Source organism: Parastagonospora nodorum, assembly GCF_000146915.1.
Source record: "Parastagonospora nodorum SN15 chromosome Unknown scaffold_8, whole genome shotgun sequence".
NCBI classification, from domain to species: domain Eukaryota; kingdom Fungi; phylum Ascomycota; class Dothideomycetes; order Pleosporales; family Phaeosphaeriaceae; genus Parastagonospora; species Parastagonospora nodorum.
In genome coordinates, this window is record NW_001884556.1 from 1,105,824 (window position 1) to 1,127,832 (window position 22,009).

A 22,009-nucleotide genomic window follows, 5' to 3' on the forward strand; every position below is an offset into this window, starting at 1 on the left:
TTCAAAGGTATTCTTCGATAGACATCTACTTATCCTGTACGCGCTCCTACACGGCCAGATACTTCCACCCGGAACTAATCGGTATCTACATCCCCGTCAGCATTCCCCTCCATCATATCTCCATAAACCACATACCAAGACAAGCACAATCCCTCCCACACTCGCCCCAATCCCCACCCAATCAATCCTGCCAGCCTTCTCCCTCCACCCCCCTCCCACACTCTTCAATGGTACGTACCCCAACACCAAAACCCAGCACACCGCCGCCAGTATCCCCGGCACCCAGAACGTCCACCTCCACCCTTCATGATACCCCGTCAGGCTAGCAGCAATAAATGGCCCCGTCGTCGCGCCCGCACCGATGGCAATGCCGATGATACCTTGATACTTCCCCCTCTCTTTCAAGCTCACGAGATCACTCACAACAATCGCTACAGTACTGCTGATTCCGCCGCCGCCAACTCCACTCAGTGCACGCGCAGTGTATAACCACGTGGGAGTGCGTGCGAAGCCGCATAGCAACCCGCCGAGCGCCGTGCAAGCGATGGACGCGAGTAAGATGGGTTTGCGCCCGGTGATATCTGAGAGGCGGCCATAGAGAGGCTGAAAGGCGGTTTGTCCAAGCAGATATGCGGTTCCGGCCCAGGTGATGGAGGGCCCGGCGGAGAGGGCGGTGCTGATGGTGGGCAGCGCGGTGGTGACGCCCGCGGTGTCGAGGTAGATCGTGAAGTAACAAAGGCAGAGGCAGAGGTAGGCGGCTATGAGGCGGGGGAAGGGGAGGCGGGAGGCTTGGTCTGAGAGGGGTGGGGATTCGTTGCTTTGGGGAGGTGTGATGATTGGGGGGTGGGGGTGCACTGGGCACCTTGAGGGATAGTTGGGGTGTTTGGTTTTGTGTAAAGCGGGTTTCTGTGGCATTCATCTTGCGCGGAGTTGGACCGGAAGCTTCTGTTTGTCTGTGCGATGATATGGGATAATGGTGATGTCTAGGACGCGTGCATACACCTTCAGTGTACTCTAGCTGGTATAGTAAGTATGTAGCGGCCCACGAATTGTCTAGCAGCCAAACGTTGAATGATTCAGCGTGAAATACTGAGTAGTCTCCAGTTCACATGCTTCGAAGATCTCGTATCTACAAGTCGTGTTAGATGAGTCAAGGGCGCGAAGTTCTCGTCAAAGCCGTCATAGCCGATGAGTCGTCCTCGGCGCATTACCGCATACGGCACTGGTTGCCTTAAAACCTGGATGAACAACGGACCTGAATCAGCGTTATGGTCCCTGTGGAAAAGCAGTGCTCGAAGCAATGCTCAATTATGGCTTCGGTGGTATTTTTGTACATGGCTGTTGAGCAGACGTCGTCAGAAGTTGAGTTGCATTCTTGACTTGAGAAGACTATAAGGTTCAAGTCGGAACTAAGGGCCGATATGTCTATAGTCCTTGAATTTCGCCTTCTTCTTCTTCCTCTCGAATTCCCATGTTTCCTCTATCCACTTCTTGCCACTATTCTCCAGTGCCTCGTCTTTATCTGCGTATTCCCTAACCAAGCGCTGATATCCAGCATTCCAGATGCCTTCCTGGTGTTTGAAGTATTCATAATGCCAGTCGGGATTGAATCGGAACACAAGCCAACTCGGAGGCACGACAGTGATGGGGCCTACGAACCTCTTCATCAAGTTGAATGCCCATTGAGTCTTTTCCTCATCGTCCGCGCCCGGGATTTGGAACGTGCGAGAATCTAAGCCGAAAAAGTCGTGGTAAGTGTCGAAGAAGACAATGCATTCTCGGAGCTTAGGAAAGGTGAATTTGACTGTATATGCGTCGCGTAGTATTTGGACAAATGCTTCTCCAGCTGTGAGTTGGTCACGCTCAGTGCGGTAACGATACATAAACATGTATTGCATGAATGAGAGACTGATGCGTTGGAGTGATCGAGCAGGTTTGTCGGGGAAGACCCTCAGAGTGCCGTCAAGGGTTTTGAAGTTGGTGCGTGGATTACCCCAGTCTTGGCGAGCGGGCAGATGGACGGCGTTGTAACGGCAAAACACTTGCCATGCTTCGTCGTAAACTTGTCTGCAAGTGAGAAAAAGAGATATCCTGTCTTCGGGGCGGTCGTCAAAGAGATAACAGCGAGCAGTGTTGCGGCGCTATCAGACCATATAGCGTCAGCGATGTTCATTTTCGGCTCATCTATCAGAGACTTACAAAAAGTACGCCTTCGGGGCGGTAGATGTAATGGTAATATATCTTGTCCCTAAGTTCACGAGGAAAAGCGAGAAGCGTAAAGCTTCCGGTCCACTTGGGCAAAATTGGGGGCTTCTTCGCGGGGGTGAGGATCCATTCGGGGCGCTGCAATTCTACCTTTTTGGTACTCAATAGTAGCGGTCCCAACGCGTCCTGAAGTTCCCGGATTGGACATTGGGGTGCTTCACTGGGAGATGTTGCCTCGTCGTTGCAAACTGAGCCAGGTGTGGTTGTGATTGCAGGGTGTGTTTCTGAGTTTTGGAATGTTTCCATTGTCGTTGCGTTCTCCTGCTGTGGGTGCTCGCTCTGGGTCGGGATCTCCATGAACTTGGCTGATGCCCTGCTAGGGATTTTCTCTAATGAGGCGGAAGTTTGTGATGTGTCTTTGATACATTGTAGAGCAGGTTGCGATACATATACCGAATCAAAGTCGGCCCGGTACGAATGTATACTGTCAGTGCATTCATGCAGACGATGCAGTCAAAGCTAAGCCACAGCTATGGAGCAGCGGCGTGGCTAATGGCCGATGATAGAACCTGAGTCACCAGCGAGACGTGCAATTGGTCCGTTAACGCGAAATATTCGAGTAGAACTGGAGATAGCAGAGTACTGTAACAGGCATGGGTGATCTGTGGAGTAAGTCTAAAGGGCGCTTCAGAAAGCGTAAGAGAGCGACCAGGTGCGCTGCGACCATGACTGCCCCTCATTGGAGGACGCATGGAAGAGGGTTTCATCGGCATCATGACTCAAATTGCTAGGCATGATGCTCAACACTGCGATGTGTTCAGTCGATTGCACTCGCACGATTTCGATGTACCGTGGGTGTGGTCGTGGTGGTGGTCTGGTGTATCCCGCGCGTGAGGCAATGGCAGCTGTCACAGCCGCAGCTCCGAGCTTGTTCCGGGGGTCAGTGCTTCACCGCTGGTAACTCGAGCAAAACCTCGATCCGCAACTTTCCCTCCGTCATCCCCACCACCCAATCCAGCCCATTTACTACAGTCGCCTTTAGTCAATTGTAGTCATCATGTTCGCTGCCAGGCAAGCTTTCTCCCAGGCCTCGCGCCGTGCCTTTTCCTCGTCTGCCCGCCAGGTAAATTTAAATCCGAAGACTCCAATTGCGTGTGCTGCAAGTGCGGCCATGTAGCTTGGAGTAATAGTCAAAGTAGTATAGTGCTAACGAATACGATTCAGTCGAGCAAGGTCACCGTCCTCGGTGCTGCCGGTGGTATCGGTCAGCCATTGTCGCTGCTCTTGAAGCTCAACCCAAGAGTGACCAAGCTGTCCCTCTACGACATCCGTCTTGCTCCCGGTATGCTCCGTTGCCGCTGAAATTATACACACAAGTTCTAAGGCGAACCTACAGGTGTCGCTGCCGACATTGGCCACATCAACACCAAGAGCGAGGTAGATTGCATCATCCAAAGCTGCATACGAGCTACCCCGCTGACGCTCAAAAGGTTACCGGCCATGAGGCCACTCCCTCTGGTCTCGCCGATGCCCTCAAGGGCGCTGAGATCGTTGTCATCCCCGCTGGTGTTCCCCGCAAGCCCGGCATGACCCGTGATGGTATGCACAGCAGCTGCATATTTATGGCTGCATGGCTAATCATACACAGACCTGTTCAACACCAACGCCTCCATCGTCCGCGACCTGGCCAAGGCCGCCGCTGAGCACGCCCCCGAGGCCAACATCTTGATCATCTCCAACCCGGTATGCAGAAAAATACTTGAAGATACGTAGTCAAGGTCTAATCCACACAGGTCAACTCCACCGTCCCCATCACTGCCGAGATCTTCAAGTCCAAGGGCGTCTACAACCCCAAGCGCCTCTTCGGTGTCACCACCCTCGACGTCGTCCGTGCCTCGCGCTTCATCTCCCAGCTGAAGAACACCGACCCCTCCAGCGAGAACATCACCGTTGTTGGTGGCCACTCCGGCGCAACCATCGTCCCTCTCCTGTCGCAGTCTGGCTACAACCTCGAGGGCGAGAAGCTCGACAGCTACGTCAACCGCGTCCAGTTCGGTGGTGACGAGGTCGTCAAGGCCAAGGACGGCGCTGGCTCTGCCACCCTCTCCATGGCCATGGCCGGTGCCCGCTTCGCCGAGTCGCTCCTCAAGGCTGCCCAGGGCCAGAAGAACGTCATCGAGCCTACCTTCGTCGACTCTCCTCTCTACAAGGACCAGGGCTGCGAGTACTTCGCCTCCAACGTCGAGCTCGGCCCCAACGGTGTCGAGAAGATCCACCCCGTCGGAAAGATCACCGACTACGAGCAGAAGCTCCTCGACGCCTGCTTGGCCGACCTCGCGAAGAACATCAAGAAGGGTGTCGAGTTCGTCAAGCAGAACCCATAAATCACTCGCGCGATTTGTGAACGAGGTGTACACTAGTAATGACCATGGGCTACCGGATCATCTAGCGATGGGGAGTAGGTCTTGTGTAGATTTTTGATCTGTATCTTAGCACACAAAATACTCCTTCGTATCCTGAAACGTTCGATTTGGCATGTGAAGTGGCAAGAGCGAGGTGCCTTTGGGCCGATGTTGTGGACATGTGACAATGGCGGGCAGACGGAGCCGACGCAAGCTAGCAAAACGGGTGTGCTCAGAACGAGCATGCTGAATGTGTTTGCACCGATGTTTGACTCGAAAATCGGATTCTTTCCTCTTTCTATATGCATGCTAATCTACCACGGACAGAAGTGAAAGCACCTATTCGCACACCTATCCAAGAACATAGTCAATATGCACCCATATCTGGCATCAAGTACTTGTCCGTCTACAACTTCGCCTTGGGCGCATCGAGCGTGGGCAGCATCATATCCCTAATATCGCCGGCCGCCTCATTGAGATAGAAGCTCATCTTCTCCTGCGCATTCGTTAGCACCTCAATCTCCACTCAAACTCAAGTTTAGACTTACCGATCCCAAACCCTTACTGCAAACATTAAACTGGATGCTGTTCTCATTAATCATGTACGCCAGCCCCCAGCCATCATCCACAACCTGACTCCACCCGTACCCATTAAAGTACTCGCTGCTCAACTGGCTCGAGCTGATAAACCACGTCGAGCTGTAGGTGTAAGCGGGATCTTGGTACAGCGCGGGCACCTCCTCGCCGGCCTGCAGGCACTTCTTCAGCCCGAAGAGATGGCGGTCGACACCGCGGCCGTCAGATGCGTCGCTGATGTACTTGACGTGCGCGTCCAGCGCCGCGCGGAAGAGTTTCTGGCACTCCTCCGGGGAGGCGTCGGAGCCGTTCATGGCTGCGCAGAAGGCGACGGATTCGTCAGAGACGGTGCGGCATGTTTCCGTGCGGCCCTGCTGGAAGCGGCGCGTAGCAGCCGACTCGTACGTCGGGCGGTTCTTGCCGTAGAACTTGTGGTATGCGAGTTGGATGATCATCTGCACGTATGCGTCGGGGCTGCATTTGAATTTCTTAATCAGCCCCTTGCCGTAGCCCTGGTATGCCTGGACACGGAGCTCGTGCGCGCCGATTTGGTATCGGGAGAAGTGGGATTGGGCGTCGGAGATGTCTTGTTTCAATTGCTCGTTGATGTCGAAGCGGAGGGGCTTGGGGTTGGGCAGGTCGGAGCGGATGTTTGGGTCGTCGAAGGGGAGGGCGTTGGTGAAGATTTGCTGGTTGGCGTAGTCGTTGAGGCGGTGCGTGGGGGTGCCGTCCATCATCGAGTGCTCGCCCATGAAGCCGGATGTGCCGTTGTCGTTGACGATGAATTGCAGGGGCTTGTCGAACCAGCGGTTGGAGCCGTCGCCGTGCCAGTACTGGTGCGCGCGCTCTTCGAGGGTGACGGGCGATGCGTCGTCTAAGCAGACGATGAAGGAGGCAGCCTCAATATCCTTGACAGATGCGGCGTTGTTGTCCGAGGCGGCCTTGAGCTTGGGGTATACGTCTGACCAGACATCGCGGTTTTGTGATGTGAGGATGCCGACTGCGGGCGACTTCTCGGCCTTTTCGTAGACGCGCTCAAACTGGAGCTGGAGCTCGCTGGTGTTCAGCTGCTTGCCATTGATCTCGTGAGGGATCTTCCAGAACTGGTTCTTGCGGATGGCAATGATGTGCTGGTTCTCCTTGAAGTTGTACTTGACACCGGTGTCTGACGGCTTCTTGGGGACACGGCAGAAGTTGAACATGAACTCGTACGAGCTCATGGCCATGGGCAGCTTCTTCATGTACTCGGGCTCCAGACTGCCATTGTCGACCATCTTCTTGAACTCCAGAACTGCGGTGGAAATGGCAGCTGCGCGCTTGGCGGGGTTTCTTCGCTTCTTGTCGTCGCGGTGCGAGTAGAAGTAGCTGACATATGGCACGACCGGGTCGCGGTAAGCCATGTATGCTGCCTCATTCCACCAGTCATAGATCCAGTTCTTCACTTCTGGGCGTTCTCTCCGCTCCACCAAGCGCTTCTGGAGTTTCTCTCCGGGCCCGCCAGGAGCTACAAACTCGTTGACAGCTTTTGTAGTCGCATCGTACTCGCTCTGGGAGAGGAGCGGGTGAACGGATTTGAGGTACCGCTTGGCGGTCTCTTCGAGCGTGGGGACTGGGAGACGCGGGAGGGAGTCCTCGAAGCGCAGCATTGCACCTTTGCTGTGGTCCTCCTTGTAGCCTGCATTTAGACCATGTCAACATCTGAAGTCTGGAATTCGCATGTGAAGAATGACAGCTGTCACATACCTGCTGGCAGAGAAGACTGCTTCCGTGCCGGTGCCATTGCGAAAAGCTATCAAAAATCATTAGCATTCACATCCCCCACCACGCGCCCGCGCTCCAAAATACACACCCTGGGTGTTTGCTGTGCTAGTGTAGGTCTGCGAAGGATCGAGGCAGGCACTCGCGCTCGTGCAACTCTGCTGAACATCACAAATGAATGTGTGAAAAGGGACAAAAGAGTAGGACACGTTGAAATGACGATGGAAATTCAAAGCTTCAACCACCTCGGCGAATCTGAGCACGCGCTGGGTTTGTCGGCGTTGCGTAACGCGTGACTACTGCCGACTGCTGGGTGAGCTGTGAATCGTCGCGAAATGTGCCGAGGTTGTCGGGGAAAGCTTAGGCCCTGACGTCGTTTGAGATGGGAGCCGCTAGACCGATGACAGATGTTGTTGATCGTGTGCGCTTTGTGTATTGCACGTCGCAAAGCAGTCAGATTCCAATGATTAGTGGGAATTCTCTTTGATATGAAGAAGTTGTGGTGTTGGAGCAGATTTCATCATCGTTCTTTCTACACTTCTCCCCTCCAACCCCACATGCCCCAAGAGCCGCCTGAGGCTGGTTGCAGCACAGACGCAACGCTCCGGCACGATCAAGTGGACCGAGGGTCCGCAACTTCGCACGACTCGTCGCAGCCTTTTGCTGTCTACTGCATATTTTGCATGTCGTCCGAGGTTTCGTACGAACGATGGATTTCAGCCACACGTACGCAGCAGCGCACTTAGCCTCAGGCGTTCATCACAGGGTCGCAAATTCACATGCCAGGACCCCGTCAAACAGGAGACACAACATGGTAGTTGTATGCCAAGAATCGTACACCTCGAGTATGGTGTGGAGCTTACCATCACATGCACTTTGCAACACCTTGCTCAAAATGCCAGTGCCTGCAGGATTTACGCTCTGGATGAGAAAAGCGACTGACAGTCATGTCGTGAAAGGCTAGGTGTTGGAAACTCATTTAGTTGCTGGGTGACAAATAGGCAATGAGAATAAGCTGATTTGCTCTGCTGCCGTGGTGTCAAGAAGACTTTAATACATCAGATAAATAAGCTGAAATTACTCTGCCTTTTCCGTATACCTATGGCGAACAATCTTACCACCAGGGCCACGCCTTCCCAAGACTTTCATTGGCGGCATAGAACTCGCTGCTTTCCTATAATTGAATCCGACCAGCGAATGCCTCTTCTCATCGTGAAGTGCACCGCAATCAGCCAAGCAAACAGGCGCGTCTTAAATGGATGTACTACAGTTTGACATCTACAGGCGAACTTACACAGGCGTATTCTCAGCTCGTCTATCGACTAGCCTTAAGGTATACAGAGTAGCATCATCTTCTTACACTCTGCATACATTGCCGCTTATTTCATGGTTTGCATGACAAAATACATGCAATACAGAAGTGCCGCTTTAGTGTAGCCGCTCTCAATGTCTTGGTGCAGTTGTTGAAAGTGGGTGTCATGTCCAGGTGGAAACACCTATCCGTGGAGTGTCCGCTTGTGTCTATACAAACAGAGGGTTTTTAGGACAAGCGAAAGAGTAGATCATAAGAATGGGGACGCGGTACGAGGGGGAATCTCTTATGGGACTGCAGAGTGTAAGTGGGGGAACGTAACGCGCTGCCTTGGGTGCTTATGGAGCGTGTGCAGATTGATAAGTGGGTGGACGACAAGGCGGGGAACCGGGAGGACGAGTTATGTTGTGTGGCTGAGTTGCATCTTCTGGGTTCTGGCATATGCGGTGTATGCCAATCAACTTGGCGAGATTGTGATCATACGATGACCAGTCTTCAGGCACTGCCACATGTTTGGGTCATTACTGCATTATGGAGCAGGCAATGGTAGAACAGTGGTCTGTCTCTCGAATATCCCGGACGCAGAATACTGCTGCGCTTCAGTTCGGTTGCTGAGTTCTTTTGGTTTTACTAGATGCACAAGACAAGTTTTTGGAATGATCTACCGCCTCTTGAGGTCGTGCTTACTGCTCTGCGGTGGATTCTGCTGCACTGAGCCTAATTCTTCCAGCCGACAGTGCTTGATAGTGGTGCGATGAACACCGAGGTGTAGTCTTTGCATGGCCAGAACTGTCGAGCAGATGCAAAATACTTCAAGGGTATGTTTGGTGGGGGGTATGAATTCCGGTCAGCTAATCAGCGGTGTAATAGTGCTGTAGCTGCATGTCCGCTCCATTCCTGTGCCGGCTAACACTTTTGAAAGGATTTCAACAGCTAAAGTGCCTTCCTGATTGGCATAGCTCTAAATGAGGGATGCAGAAGTAGTATTGGTGCATGTTATAGTCATTGTTGAAGTGCGGAGGGGGCCGGGGCGCCTTTTTCGGTGTGTTGCAATTCAAGGTTTGGAACGCGCAATGTTGCTAGAAATCAAAGCTTTGATCAGCGAGACTCTCCGAGTAATCTCCTTCACTTCCGAGCCCTCCTCGAGCGAAAGCCGTCGTCATTGCGTGACGAGCTCACCGGATGGTTTTCCGTCGGGGACGGCGGAGACGCGAACTTCGGGAAGTTGCGCGGCGTTAAACTTCTCCTGGCTAGCCAGACCCTTGACCTACATCACCATGCATCTTAGCAGCCGAACATTCACCTTCTCCGCATCTCTCTCCTGACAGATTTCACACCTGCGGATCCGCTAGAACCGACAAAAGACTCAAGCCATCCGCAAGTGCTTCCCGCGACCCACTTGCCAGATCACGCCGTGTTTCACCGCCAGCATAAGAATAGGACGTGCGCCCCAGCTTTGCGTGACAAGATCGAATGCACGGAGATCTGGGCCGAGCTCTGACATTCGAAATTTCTGCGGAAGACCCGAAGTCTTGACGCCAATCAACAAAATTTACTCCTTTACTCGTTTCGCGCCTCATTTGTGTTGAGTACAAATGCAATCCGACTCCCTTGCGACAATCTGACCTGAGCGACAATATTCCAAGCGACTTCATTCTTCTTCTACTCCTATTGACCATAGCAACCTTCCACTGCGCCATTTTCCAAGCGACCTCCCTGCCCAGCATATCTACCTGAGCGACATACTTTCCACTGCGACCTCATACCTTGCGACAAACTCTTCCTTGCGACTTGCCTTGCGACGACAAGCCTAGCGACAACAACCCAACACTACCACCTATCAAGAACCCATTACCCAAAACTCAAAACCCAAAACCCAGAACCCACGATGTCATCCCACCAAGCAATTCAACCTTTCCGCTTTCTGGACCTGCCCGGCGAGATCCGTAACAATGTTTACGACCTGCTTCTATGCTCCTGGAACGATGAGCCCGAGCATGACCCACATTCTATCAGCAAAAGTAAGCAGGCGAAGCCTAAGCTACCCGGCATCACCTCTTCTACGCGTCAGCAAGCAAATCCACAGCGAAGCTTCACGGCTACATGGTGAAGCGCAACCAATTTGTTCGCGTCACGTGCCGCGGTCTAGACGTGCGGAATCTGTTCCTCGAGGATGGTATTCCTGTTGTCTCCGCGAACCCACACGAAGTCAGCCGGTTCCAAGGCTACGTTATGCATATGACGCTATCCAAACCCATGTTTGCGCCCAGCCCATTCGCCTTTACGGAGTACGAAATGATGATGCTGCGCGCTGATTTGCCGAATCTGTGCGGCAAGCTCGATGTCGAAAGCGTTATGACAGACGCTAATGCGACCACGAGCGAGCACACTTCCCTTCACGCGAGCATCAAATTCAATTACGCATATTCCCGGTTTTTCACGCCAAAGATCCAGGAGCACCTGTTGCAGCCCATAGCAACCCTTCTTCGCGGTGTGCCCAATTTGAAAATCACCGGTCCTGTTGACGCCACTCTCGCCAAGACGGTTGCTGAAGAAGTTGCGAAACCCCGGTGGACCGACCCTGAGGCAACTCTCGGCGAAATTCACACTGGCGTCGATGTCGGCAAACGTCAATGGCAGCAAAACAACTACTACACTGCGGCAGAATCATGGAACTACTCTATGCGCACACTTGAGCGCATGCGCCACAGCTCCTCATGGCTTGGTCTGCAGAAGACTGGCGGTGAAGACTTTGTGAACAAGACTGCTGATCTTTACTTTACGCTCAACTTGCTTTCCGCGGCATTCCTGCAAGTCGACATGGCTAGTGATCTTGCGCAATCCGCACTTATTGGGCGCAATGGAAAGATATCACTGCAACATCTGCGCAAGTGTGAAACGGCGAGTGCGCGCTTCGCTCAGCACGCTGGCGCGACTTGGATCCCAAGCAACCAACAGCAGGGCAAGATGATGTACCGCCAAGCGAAATGCTTGCGATTGATGCGCGACGGTGCGGCGAGAGTAAAGGCTGTTACACTGATCGAGCAAGCAGCGACTCTTGCACCCAACGACATAGCGATCAGAGATGAAAAGGATGCAATTGCATGTTGGAACGAGGAGATTGAGGAGGCCATGCGTAGTCTTGAGCAGCAGCAGACTGAAGTCGAGACCGTGCAAAACGGGTCAATTTGGTCAAGCATGTGGGCCGCAATTTCTGAATTGGCTGCTTGAGGATGCGCGGATGTAAAAGTCATTTTGTAGCGAAGATACCCAAACGCAATTGCGATATTTCTATTCTACTCAGAGATCCGTTATCTCATGATGCCCTATCTAGTTTTCCCTTTGAGATTGGATTTTCTCTGTTTTTTTTTCATCATTGGACTCGCGCTGCTTATGTCCCTTGTCCTTGACATGTTTGTCACATTTTCTACCCAAAATTCGAACTTCACATCTCCCTGATCAACCTCCACCTTCCCCTCATCGCTCTAGCCCTGCGCTGCAAAGCCTTCACCTCAATTCCTCCACCTCCATCTACTTCCACCTCACCGTCCAATTTCATAAAAACAATCGGCAGCGTGCTATTCCGCTAAACATGCACTCCCAGCACGCTCGATCGCCAGGCTGTCGATACAAAGGTCACCAACGCCAACAGCCAAGTGCACGCCGGTAGTGCAATCCAAACCCACGATACGCGTATGTGTATGACAGGCGAGTAAGTCTCTTCTCGGGTGCCTTGGGTGCCGTTGACGGTGTATGGCCAGTCGCGGAATGTTTTGGACATTGCTTTGGAGACAAGGTCGAGGACGCCGGAGATGCGATTGTTAGGGTAGGCGCAGTTTGTCAAGCTTCCGGTTCATAAGGCTAAGATGACTTCATCGGGCTCAGAGGTCTGCTTTCCCGGCTTCTGAAACGAGTTACTCAAGAAGCCTCCCTTTGAGTAATACCCTTGGAAAGTGTCTCCAATGAACATCAAAATACTCTCCATGGTATAACTGTCGATACTGAAGACCTGTCTGTAGACACTGTATTCTGGTGCGACGATTACGATTACTTGGTATCCTAGACTTCGAATACTGCTGGCTTCAGCTGTCCAGATCTTGAGTATCGCTTTTGCATACGGTGAAGTTGCTGTGGGACCTGATAACGAGTAGAAGGAATGTGTGCTCCGCACACAATGCTCAATGGTGCATTTGAATGCGAGGTACTTTGAATGAATTTGCGAGGGGAAACGATGGTCTTTCAATGCATCCTGCCGATCAATATCCAAGTAGATAGAGAGCAGATTTGATTTGGATCGTGTTGCCTTTACCCCGTGTGCTTTGTAACAAAGAGAGGCTTATACAACCATCAGAGGCTGGTCAAGACTGATGTATGCCATGCTACTCGAATTTGAGTCATGGGACCAATCGCCAACTAACGCACAGTACTTCTCGAACGTGGCACGGCCGCAGCTATGTGTACGAGCTTAGCGTCAGTGTAGTCATTGGATAGGGTAATCCTCGTACCTATGTTATTCCTCAGCGCTACACATGCATATCACCATCACAAGAGTAAGAAGAATCGACAACGACATTATGCATAGCTCCTACTTCATGACCCTAAAAAAAAACCCTAGACCTCCCTTCTCCGCGAACATTACCCGTTCCATCAAGCGTTGAAAAGAAAGAAAGAAAGGAAAAATTCCTAGATCTCAGCACTTTTTTACAAGTTGGCAGAGATGAAAGAAGTAAGAGAGCCAACCCTGGAGTAGACACCGGGGAAGTTGGGCTGAGCGCAGCCCTCACCCCAAGAGACGATACCGACGAGCTGCTTGGAGGAGGTGATGATGGGGCCGCCAGAGTCACCCTGGCAAGAGTCCTTTCCACCGGCGGTGAAACCAGCGCAGAACATCTGGTCGGTAACGGAGAGGCCAATGGTGGAGTACCGGCTGCGGCAAGTGGTGCGCGCAACAACGGGCACATCGACCTTGCGGAGCGTGGTAGGGCTACCGCCACCCTGAGTAGTAGCACCCCTGGAGATGTGTTAGCGAGATACAAAGTATTTGGGTGATGTGGTATTCTTACCAGCCGGCGACGGTCAGAGTGGTACCAGCAGCAGGGTCCTGGCCGGAAGCGGCAAGGGATGCGTAGCTAATGGTAGAGCTAGTCGCAATGGGGGTCCTGAGCTTGATAATGGCAATGTCGTTGTCCGAAGTGCGGCTGTTGTAGCTCGGGTGAATGACAATGGAAGCAACAGCAGAGGTAGTACCGCCGGAGTTCTTGTTCTACAAGAAGAGTAAGCAAGATGTTATGGATCTCGTGTTAGGCAAGATGATCACTTACGAGGGATCCAGCACGAACGCTGAAGTCAGTGGCCGTCTCGCCTTGGTAGCAGTGAGCTGCACTGACAACCGTGTTGGCGTTGATGAGAGAGCCTCCGCAGTAGTGGCCAACACCGCTCAGCGAAACGCTGACGATGAAAGGCACGTCACCCTGGGCAGCGGTGACACCACCAACGATGTCCTCGGAAGTCTCATCCCAGTTCTCAGGGAACTCCTGGGGGATGGCAGCACCGTAGACGAGGGCAGGAACCGCAAGGGCGGCGAGGATGGATTGGGCGTGCATGTTGACGGTGGTGGAACTGGGACTTTGAAGCGAAAGGCTGGGAGGTCGTTGAGCTGAAGAGTGAAGCGACTGACTGACTGGAGGTGCCTTCTAAAGACTGCTGAGAGGCTCATTCTTATAGAATTGAAGTTCCCATACCCGTATACTCTGTTGTTGACCTGCAGGTACACAATCTTCGCAATCGGCCGCACTGCAAGGTACCAATCGATACTCCAAGACATTTCCTACTGGGTTTAACTAAGTTCCTTCCATATGTAGCATCGACAAGCCGTGGGAACGTGCGACACCATATCTTGGCAGAGCTTGTAACTTCGGGACCACTCAGAGTGCGATGCGGCTGTAGGTACAGTGCAGGTGGTTGCTATAGGTGGCATAATCTCCGATCTGCCGGCCGTAGTGACAGAAGAGGAAGCTCAACACAGGTAATGTTTCTGGAAACACACGCAAACGGCTCTCCGATCTCCCAAGTATAGATCCACAAGATCAAGCGATATGGCAGTTGAAAGTTCATTGCGTTTGTAGGAGGCGCACGATCGCTGGCCATCTGGGACGCAGAATTCGCCAGTAGAAGCTCAACGTAAACTCCTATGTCGCTTGTCTCCGAACGCATCTTCATGTGGGAAGTGATCAGCGTACCTAAAAAAGGTGTGCGGTACTCGCCCTTGGCCAGTTAATGCGCTGGCGAAAATAGGTGGCGCACAACGCGGACACATCGGTCCTGAGTAATGGAAGAAATGGAGCATACCTACACCTTTAGCCTTGACCTTCCAAAATCAAGTAGGCGTCGTTCGTACAAGCTGAACAGACGTCATTTCATCATCTTGGCAAGGCAATGCGCAAGGCAATGGGAGCATTGTAACGAGGGCTATCGGAGATGTCCTTTGACGTGATACAGCGGTATCGATTAGCGACCCTAATGAGGCAAGAGCCAAGTCCGGAGCGTATAGCTTGGCGTCATCTATTATGGGGTGCGCTATAGTGTTTCGAGCATAGCCTTGAATCATGCGATACCAGCTGCCAGAGTCGGTATCTCTCCATATCTTCTCGCACCAAAAACGAAGTTCCGCCCGGCTATACTGCAGGTAAATACGGACTGGCATCGTGACTTTGCACCGATATCTTCGAATAAGACCGACATCTCAACACCAGAGGAACGAACCTCGGTACAGTCGACACCGGCACCCCTAAGCGCCCACCTCGTGGACCTTTCGTGCTCTCCTGAGTTCCACCAGTCTGAATCAATTCCACAAGTACTGAATGCCAGCTGCGACGGTCACTCCTGGCAGGATCGCTCTCTTGTGTTTGTCGGGCCTCGTCACATTGTGGTTGCTAGGATTCTTCCAAACGGGCACCATGGACTCCATCCCTTCCCATTTCACAATTGAGATCGATGGCAAGCCAATCGCGAAAGTCGATGGCGGCGCTGAAGACCACACCGAAGCAAAGCTGGGAGAGGAGCCAGCAATCTTCAGTCTCAAGGACAGTCGGCTTCAATGTGGCGACCGGATCATGGGCCGTAATCTGGCAGAGAATCGTAGCTTTGGACCTAAGCCAGTGTCATGGTACAAAGCAAACGCAGAGAATGAAAAGCGGGTTCAGGCTGTGACCGCCAAGAAGGAGGGGGACGCATACCAGCTGCTATTCGCAAGTATGTTGACGACTTTGATCGTCCAGATCACAGGTATACATGTCGGCATGTGCTAAGACAAGCTACAGATGCGCCGTTGATGGTGACTGATGAAGGGATGGTCATGGCTGATTTAATGGCAAGTAAGTAATTGTGCTAGCCTTGCTGAAAATGTCCCTGTTACAGCTGCTCACAATGACCAAGGATCGAAATCTGAGGTCAAGGTGATCCTCCAGGAGGAGAACTGAAGGGGTGATGCGACCATTTCATCTTGCGATACATCCAAGAATAGACATGGTCAAACGGACAGTGCATAAGAAGTACACGTGATCCAGGTCCAAAGTCATTGGCGCCAAGCTCGCATGTCTCAATGCAAGCACGCAATCACATATCTCCGAAATCGCGATTCTCGAGCATCCATTACGGACTTGAAGATGCATGGAATGACGTCTTGACGCATAACATCGTGCTTTCGAGCATTTGAGCTTTCCTCCAGGGTATTTTTCGGGCTGTGACATTCGAGACAGGCACGCAACGACCAAATCGAGTTTCATCAGGGGCCTATTTTAAGCCGAATGGCAAGGTGCCAGAAAGACTTCTCTAGTGAACGCTCACACACGATTGAAAGATCAACACTATGAGAACTTATTAGGGTAGTGCTACCAGGCTTTGCTAAGTAATTGAATGAAAGACAACATGACAAGACTTAGCTGGGCAATTCAAGCCTAAGAATACAAACTGAAATTGCCACACGATTCGAATCATCACAAACATGGTTCTAGAAGCTCCTGGCTACCTAAATTCCACTTGATCTGGTGATTCTTGTCACTGTCAGCACCCTTGCATATCTGAGATACATCGACTCGATCATTCTCTGTGACATGACGTAATACTCGCTCTCTCTGGCAACTTAGATTATCTGGACTATGGTAGACTACCTCAGGAAGCGCCGAAGCTGGTGGACTATACACAACACGTTTGATCGTCACGAATTGGAGACGAATCTGCCTTCTGTAGAAAATGGCCTGATAATATTATCCATAGGCAGATCACTTCTAAGGACCACAGTCAAGTTCATCACAAATGGGCATTTTGGTCTTCAAGAAGGGAAGAAGGGAAAGAGAAGCGATTATCTATGGGTTATCAATGCCACCGAATGTCGAATTCTCAAAGCAGTTTTTCATCATAGCCCCGAAGCCTTGCAAGTGGTTGGTTTTTGATGAAGTTTTCGCGAGGTAACGTGGACAATAATCCGAAACTCGAACTACTGCAGCTACGGATGGGACGACCTGTGGGCGATCATTCGCCTTTGCTTGATCTGGTTGGCAGGTGTAGCGATTCACAGCGAAGGACGCACGAACTCCAGGTGCAGCGATAATTCGTACGCGTTCTGTATGACCTTAACTGGTACTATTAGAGAGCAACTGTCATGTTATATACAAGCCCGAATAAAATTGACCGCCAATCAACACGCTGCGAAGAACTCAGACAACCTTGAAGTAAGAAGGCTTAGCTGAAATAGATAGCACTCAGGATTGCGAGGCACAGCGCGCACGATTTATTGCAGCATCTAGTGCCAACTCTCACACCACTCCAAATCTCTCGTGACCAGCCTTCTTATCTTCTTCCAAATCATGCTGCATGCTCCGCATAGGTCGTATAGATGGTCTCCGGCACTTTTGAAGCGACACCTGTCATACCTGTAGCGGTGCTGCTGCGCCGCTTAGCGCTTGTATAATAAATGCAACTCGATGGCGCAGCACATCTGCCTCGCTATAGTTGTTGTAATATGCTGACAAGCAGCAAGATCTGCAGCATCGCATGAGCCCGCGCATGTGAGTACGGTGTATTCAGGCTGCTCTCAGCCTTTTTGATGTCGCTGTACCATCATTCTGGCGATGTTGTATTCTTCTTGACAGTGCGAAAGAGCAAGGGCAGAGAGACATCCTCATAAATACACCATGCGCCAATAAGCGTAAGCGAAAAAGCTTCGTTCAGCCTTGTACAACACATTTGCGTGACTGCGCCGCGACAGGCTCGCTACGTGACGCTCCCATCGACAGATGCGCGGTTATATTGCGGCGAAGTAGGTTTGATTGAGCCTTGTCAACACCTGAACATGGTTTGCGAAGGTCCGAATCGTGATTCGTGGGACGCGTCCTTTGAGCAACTCAGCCGGCGAAATTGTTGCGACGCACGCGAAAGCGTTCGGATAATCCTGTTCCTCGCATGGACATGCGAACTGGCCAACTATTAACAGCAAACCGCGAGAGTCGTGAGAAAGACCGAATTCCGCAGTGTTTGGAACGAACGTGCGACAGCCCAGTTGTCTCAAGGGGGTGCGGCACGGTAAACTAAACACGCGGACCCAACGAGAGACCTTGCTGCCTCGTTTCTCGGGAACCGTCCCTGCTGACTGTGCTTTGGCTTGGACCCAGATCTGCCTCTTCGCATGACAGACACGGTTGCGAAATTCATGCAAAGCTGAGCCTGCGAGATGTTTGGCAAAACATGTTGCGTTCGTAACGTCGCAGGATTTGTGGTTGGATAAGACGCAGAACAACAAGAAGCGGCTCAAACTCTGACCTATGGATCTGAAGGTCACACAGCATCTGCTAACTGAAGATGTGCCCGAACCCCGCACGGACGTGTTGGTGGGCTTTACACAACCCTGCGCCCCTGGATCATAAGACTGTTGCAGTGCGGCGTGGGGAGATGACGGCACCCCTGACAACCCTCATAAATGTCCGGCCGCCTTACGCCTGCGCATTTGCATTAAACCCATCTACGCCTCTTTCTTGTCCTTGCCTGGAGCGAAGTCCCTTGCCTATAACCCTATTCTTAAATGCACTGGTATTGCGTACTTCTTCAATATATTTGGTGCGACTGGTGGAACAAACAAACACTGCCCTGCATAAAACCGACTCTGCATCTGATATAAACACCATTCGTCGCTCCACCATTCGACACCTACACGCAATCCAGTGATTCTACAACAATGTCTACACCATACGGTCTCCCAACTTCGCCACGAGCAAACCGCGTCATGCTCTCCCCAATCACCACATCCTTTCCATCAAACGCATCTTCCACAACACCATCACCATACTCTGATGGTTCATCACCACGCACGCTCGTGGAAACCCAGCAGTACCGCAACCGCGATTCACTGATCTTCATCAACGCTACAATCCCTCTCAGCCCATCGTCCACGTCTAGCTCTCCCCACAAAGAGAACCCATACGACGGTCTGGTCCCACGAAAGCGCAATGGTCTAGCACGCTTGTTCTGCTGCTTTGGCCGCGAAGAGCGCGCGCGACGACGCGTAGTAAGGGAGACAGAGTTCGAAAAGGTCGGAGAGATGGGTCATTGGTCAGAATACTAAGGCATCGCGGTAATTGCTCGGTGGTGAAAGCCGTTGGATCGTCAGACAACAGATGGTGATCTCGGAACCATCTCCGCGAAGGTTCGAAACATTCGACATCTCGGGCCTACTGCTACAGGCACATCTCGAAACGTGGACATCTCGGATCATCTGCATCCAGACGGGCACTACCGTCCCGGTCTTGGAAACAACACATGCAGCGCATAATACGTCGCATACTTCACACAAACTTTCTTTTGTATATATCCTTAAGAACTTTGGCGGGTCCCCTTTCTTCCGGGTCTGCCTTGCTGTATCGGGCCTTTCGGTCAGCACTTGTATAGAGAGCTTATTTTTTTTTGTTGCATAGCGCCGGTGTTGGGGTTTGTTATCGTCGATTGACGCATCGACTGTTGGAGGTCGGAATCATTTTGCCGTTGGGGAATATAGTAGAATCTAAGTGGTTAACAATCATGCAAATCCTCTTTCTCAATATGCCCCCGCCACCAGCTTAGCTTGCCAGAGTCGAGGTTCCGCGGATCACACCCAGGTTGGCTGTTCGTTCAATCATTGCCAGCGCTGGTAGCGTGCAATCAAAGGTTCGGAGTGCGAGTTTCTATTCTAGGCCTTGCACACAGCAATCGTGCGTAGGCCTCACTTGAGTCTACCGAATTGATCGTCCATCACAAAAGTCGAAAGGGTTGGATGGGCGCCCATGTAGCAGTGGTCTAGCATGAAATACGGATGGTCAACACGTTGTAGCCATCAGGATAGCGCGAGTATATCGGTCAAAGTAGCTGCGGTATTTCTACCTTTCCTGGCATTTCTTTGAGGCGTAAAGCAGATCAGCTTCTCGTAATGCGCCGTGTAGACGATGGCAGTCTGGCAAAAGAAGCTGATGTTGCGCACCCCATCATGATGAGAATTTGCTTCCTCATGGCGTAAAGCAGCATAGCGACTGCCCCCAGGGCACCCTGTACAGGCGCTGCAAGCTCAGGATCCCATGTGAGCCACAGAACCGCATACAATTGACCCCAGCAGGCTATGTCTAAGATACAGTAGAGAGTCGTGATCGTTCTGGATCTGTGGTCATCTGTACCAAGCAGCCACCATAGGACTCGAGAGAGCCGATATGCTGTGGCCCGAAGCAAAGCAATGACTTTCTCAGCTAGCTCCTGAAAGATGTAGTAGCGGCCATCGCTAACGACGACATCGAGTACGACCAGCTTTTTGCCGCGAACAAGTTTATTCGCGACCCGAAGATACAACACATCAGAAGCGTTTCTTTGAGCTTTAGGTAAGGTGAAAGTGTCCTTGGTCGTCCAATGAGAGTGGAGATGGGATGTTTCCAGTGCTGGATTAGTTGGCATAGGGATGATACGAGCATCAGGTGTCCAATCGCGAAAGATTGTATTCCTGTGACCTGATATCATGACACCCACGCAATGGGACTTTCCGGACGTTATCATGACGAGGATCGATTCCTTTACTCTTCGAGTATAGAGACGCCCGACGATACGAGATCCGTGAGGCCACGAAGGTCCAGGAAATACCTGCGAGATAGTGTAGCCAGACGGAAGTTCTCGTATGATGACGGAGCCTTCCTTTGGGTCAGATCTTGCAGCAACATCGGTAGATGTCGTTTTGATATAGATCGAGTGCTCTTTTGCTTTCACCCACTCATTGATCGGCAGTGATTGTACTTCACCACTCGCTCTCTCATACTGGTTCCCGGAGCCTACGCGACGAAGCGGGATCGCCAAGTCGGAAAAGAAGTCATGCTCCATCCGACAGTTGAGTCGCGCGAGTATCTCGCCCTTGCGCTTCAGAAGCGGCAGCTCGATCTGAAGACCTCTGTTTGTCATAGCATATGGCTTGGTTGCGTCCGAGTTGATTGCCCGCACAATATTCCCACTTGCACGAAACGAGGCTGGCATCTGTGCGAGAAGCCCTCCACCACTGTGTGATCGGCCAGCACGCCACGCGAATATTGATTGATCATCAGACTGCTTCATGATCTCCTCTTGTAATCTCTGGAAGGCCCTGGTTCCTTCTCCGTAGAGTAAAGGCATGTTGATATTGAAGATACCAAGAAGACTATATGCACCATCCTCTGGCCTCTTGGTTTCTCGAGCTGATGCCCATGACATCCTCTCCGCTACGCTTGCGCGTTCCAGTAATGACGTGTCGGTCCCAAGATAGTACTTGTCGATTCCGGTGATCTCACTAATATCTTGCGCTAATTTGTCTTTGGTCCCGATAGCCTTCCACGCGACGTTGTACAGCACAAGCTTCGAAGGTGCAAGCAATTCTTGAAGCGTCCAACCTCTGGTAAACCACTTTGATCTGGCGAGCGTTTGGCACCTGTCTTTGCCTTGAGATCTTGCTGGGCAATCATTCAGGTAAGCGTAACATATCTCGCTTTTGCGATACCAGCTCCACATCGAGTTGATAGCTTCTGAGAGTTCTGCACTGCTGGACTTGTCGATGCAACAAGTGTCAACCCAGAAGAATCCGAGACCGTCTTTCCTAGCTTGATCTGCACAATCGCGAATCTTGCGATAGCCCTTTTTGGTTCTTCCCCTCATCTCCACCATGTCTTCGAACGTTACTTCCTCATCGTCTGCTCCCCATCTATGCGAAAGTATGGCATATGGTGGAACCTTTTCAGCGTATTCGACGAGACAGAGTTCGCCGTGCTTTTGTTTCGGGACACGTATGAGCCGCATAACAACAAACCTTTGCAAACGTGATCGCAGGCGCAAAGAAGGACCAAAAAAGCAAGATATTTACATCGTACAATTAAGGTTCCATGACATAGACCAAAAGGAGAAATGAGCGACTGAATGCGATCCAACAGGCCTAAGAGCTGAGCGATGGGTCCACGGGCTTGAATACTTCGGCAACCACGGCGGGGCCGGGGACTTTGCCGGATTGGGTCAGCACGTACGCTTACTGATCGTCCCGCATCGCGTTTCCTTCACCACCTTTGCTGCACTGGAGGCTTAGTAGGTGTCAGATGCTGACATCGCATTTATTTGTGGTTAACGGCTGAACACTGCCCAAGTGGGTAGAAACCGAGCGACCAGCAGTCCGTAGGCGCCCCGCCCAGAGCCGCATTCTCCGCTTACATCCTCAGGGAAAGTAGACAAGGTATTGCTA

The 22,009-nt window shown here is 51.8% G+C and overlaps 10 protein-coding genes across 10 annotated transcripts in view; 4 read left to right on the plus strand and 6 right to left on the minus strand.

The window, feature by feature from the left end:
* Window positions 1-919, minus strand: part of SNOG_05972 (hypothetical protein) — a gene marked incomplete at its 5' end in the record, with an annotated part of 1,652 nt that extends 733 nt beyond the window's left edge. The window contains 3 exons of the mRNA XM_001796308.1: window positions 51-85; window positions 136-794; window positions 856-919. Coding sequence (XP_001796360.1) covers window positions 51-85; window positions 136-794; window positions 856-919 — 758 coding nt within the window. The remainder of the gene's footprint in view (window positions 1-50; window positions 86-135; window positions 795-855) is intronic.
* Window positions 920-1,409: 490 nt separating this feature from the next.
* On the minus strand, window positions 1,410-3,000 carry SNOG_05973 (hypothetical protein; the record flags this gene model as incomplete). The annotated part of the gene is made up of 3 exons (XM_001796309.1): window positions 1,410-2,141; window positions 2,200-2,689; window positions 2,936-3,000. 3 exons carry the CDS (start codon window positions 2,998-3,000, stop codon window positions 1,410-1,412), a joined length of 1,287 nt encoding a protein of 428 aa, XP_001796361.1.
* A 262-nt stretch (window positions 3,001-3,262) lies between these two features.
* Window positions 3,263-4,727, plus strand: SNOG_05974 (hypothetical protein; the record flags this gene model as incomplete). Its single annotated transcript, XM_001796310.1, has 6 exons — window positions 3,263-3,328; window positions 3,430-3,547; window positions 3,602-3,642; window positions 3,696-3,804; window positions 3,854-3,948; window positions 3,999-4,727. 6 exons carry the CDS (start codon window positions 3,263-3,265, stop codon window positions 4,587-4,589), a joined length of 1,020 nt encoding a protein of 339 aa, XP_001796362.1. The 3' UTR covers window positions 4,590-4,727.
* A 144-nt stretch (window positions 4,728-4,871) lies between these two features.
* Window positions 4,872-7,113, minus strand: SNOG_05975 (hypothetical protein). The gene is made up of 4 exons (XM_001796311.1): window positions 7,033-7,113; window positions 6,927-6,972; window positions 5,156-6,858; window positions 4,872-5,103 (listed from the first exon to the last, which is right to left on the minus strand). Exons 1-4 carry the CDS (start codon window positions 7,108-7,110, stop codon window positions 5,014-5,016), a joined length of 1,917 nt encoding a protein of 638 aa, XP_001796363.1. The 5' UTR covers window positions 7,111-7,113; the 3' UTR covers window positions 4,872-5,013.
* A 2,299-nt stretch (window positions 7,114-9,412) lies between these two features.
* SNOG_05976 (hypothetical protein) lies at window positions 9,413-9,536 on the minus strand (the record flags this gene model as incomplete). The annotated part of the gene is made up of 2 exons (XM_001796312.1): window positions 9,413-9,493; window positions 9,525-9,536. 2 exons carry the CDS (start codon window positions 9,534-9,536, stop codon window positions 9,413-9,415), a joined length of 93 nt encoding a protein of 30 aa, XP_001796364.1.
* A 190-nt stretch (window positions 9,537-9,726) lies between these two features.
* On the plus strand, window positions 9,727-11,484 carry SNOG_05977 (hypothetical protein; the record flags this gene model as incomplete). The annotated part of the gene is made up of 2 exons (XM_001796313.1): window positions 9,727-11,253; window positions 11,299-11,484. Exons 1-2 carry the CDS (start codon window positions 10,357-10,359, stop codon window positions 11,482-11,484), a joined length of 1,083 nt encoding a protein of 360 aa, XP_001796365.1. The 5' UTR covers window positions 9,727-10,356.
* A 1,012-nt stretch (window positions 11,485-12,496) lies between these two features.
* On the minus strand, window positions 12,497-13,944 carry SNOG_05978 (hypothetical protein). The gene is made up of 4 exons (XM_001796314.1): window positions 13,575-13,944; window positions 13,317-13,516; window positions 12,759-13,264; window positions 12,497-12,704 (listed from the first exon to the last, which is right to left on the minus strand). The coding sequence occupies exons 1-3, from the start codon at window positions 13,854-13,856 to the stop codon at window positions 12,955-12,957; spliced, it is 792 nt and encodes a 263-aa protein (XP_001796366.1). The 5' UTR covers window positions 13,857-13,944; the 3' UTR covers window positions 12,497-12,704; window positions 12,759-12,954.
* A 1,265-nt stretch (window positions 13,945-15,209) lies between these two features.
* SNOG_05979 (hypothetical protein) lies at window positions 15,210-15,731 on the plus strand (the record flags this gene model as incomplete). The annotated part of the gene is made up of 3 exons (XM_001796315.1): window positions 15,210-15,504; window positions 15,573-15,626; window positions 15,670-15,731. The coding sequence occupies 3 exons, from the start codon at window positions 15,210-15,212 to the stop codon at window positions 15,729-15,731; spliced, it is 411 nt and encodes a 136-aa protein (XP_001796367.1).
* Window positions 15,732-18,481: 2,750 nt separating this feature from the next.
* On the plus strand, window positions 18,482-18,868 carry SNOG_05980 (hypothetical protein; the record flags this gene model as incomplete). Its single annotated transcript, XM_001796316.1, has 1 exon — window positions 18,482-18,868. One exon carries the CDS (start codon window positions 18,482-18,484, stop codon window positions 18,866-18,868), a length of 387 nt encoding a protein of 128 aa, XP_001796368.1.
* Window positions 18,869-19,692: 824 nt separating this feature from the next.
* Window positions 19,693-21,444, minus strand: SNOG_05981 (hypothetical protein; the record flags this gene model as incomplete). The annotated part of the gene is made up of 1 exon (XM_001796317.1): window positions 19,693-21,444. The coding sequence occupies one exon, from the start codon at window positions 21,442-21,444 to the stop codon at window positions 19,693-19,695; it is 1,752 nt and encodes a 583-aa protein (XP_001796369.1).
* Between the last annotated feature and the right edge of the window lie 565 nt (window positions 21,445-22,009).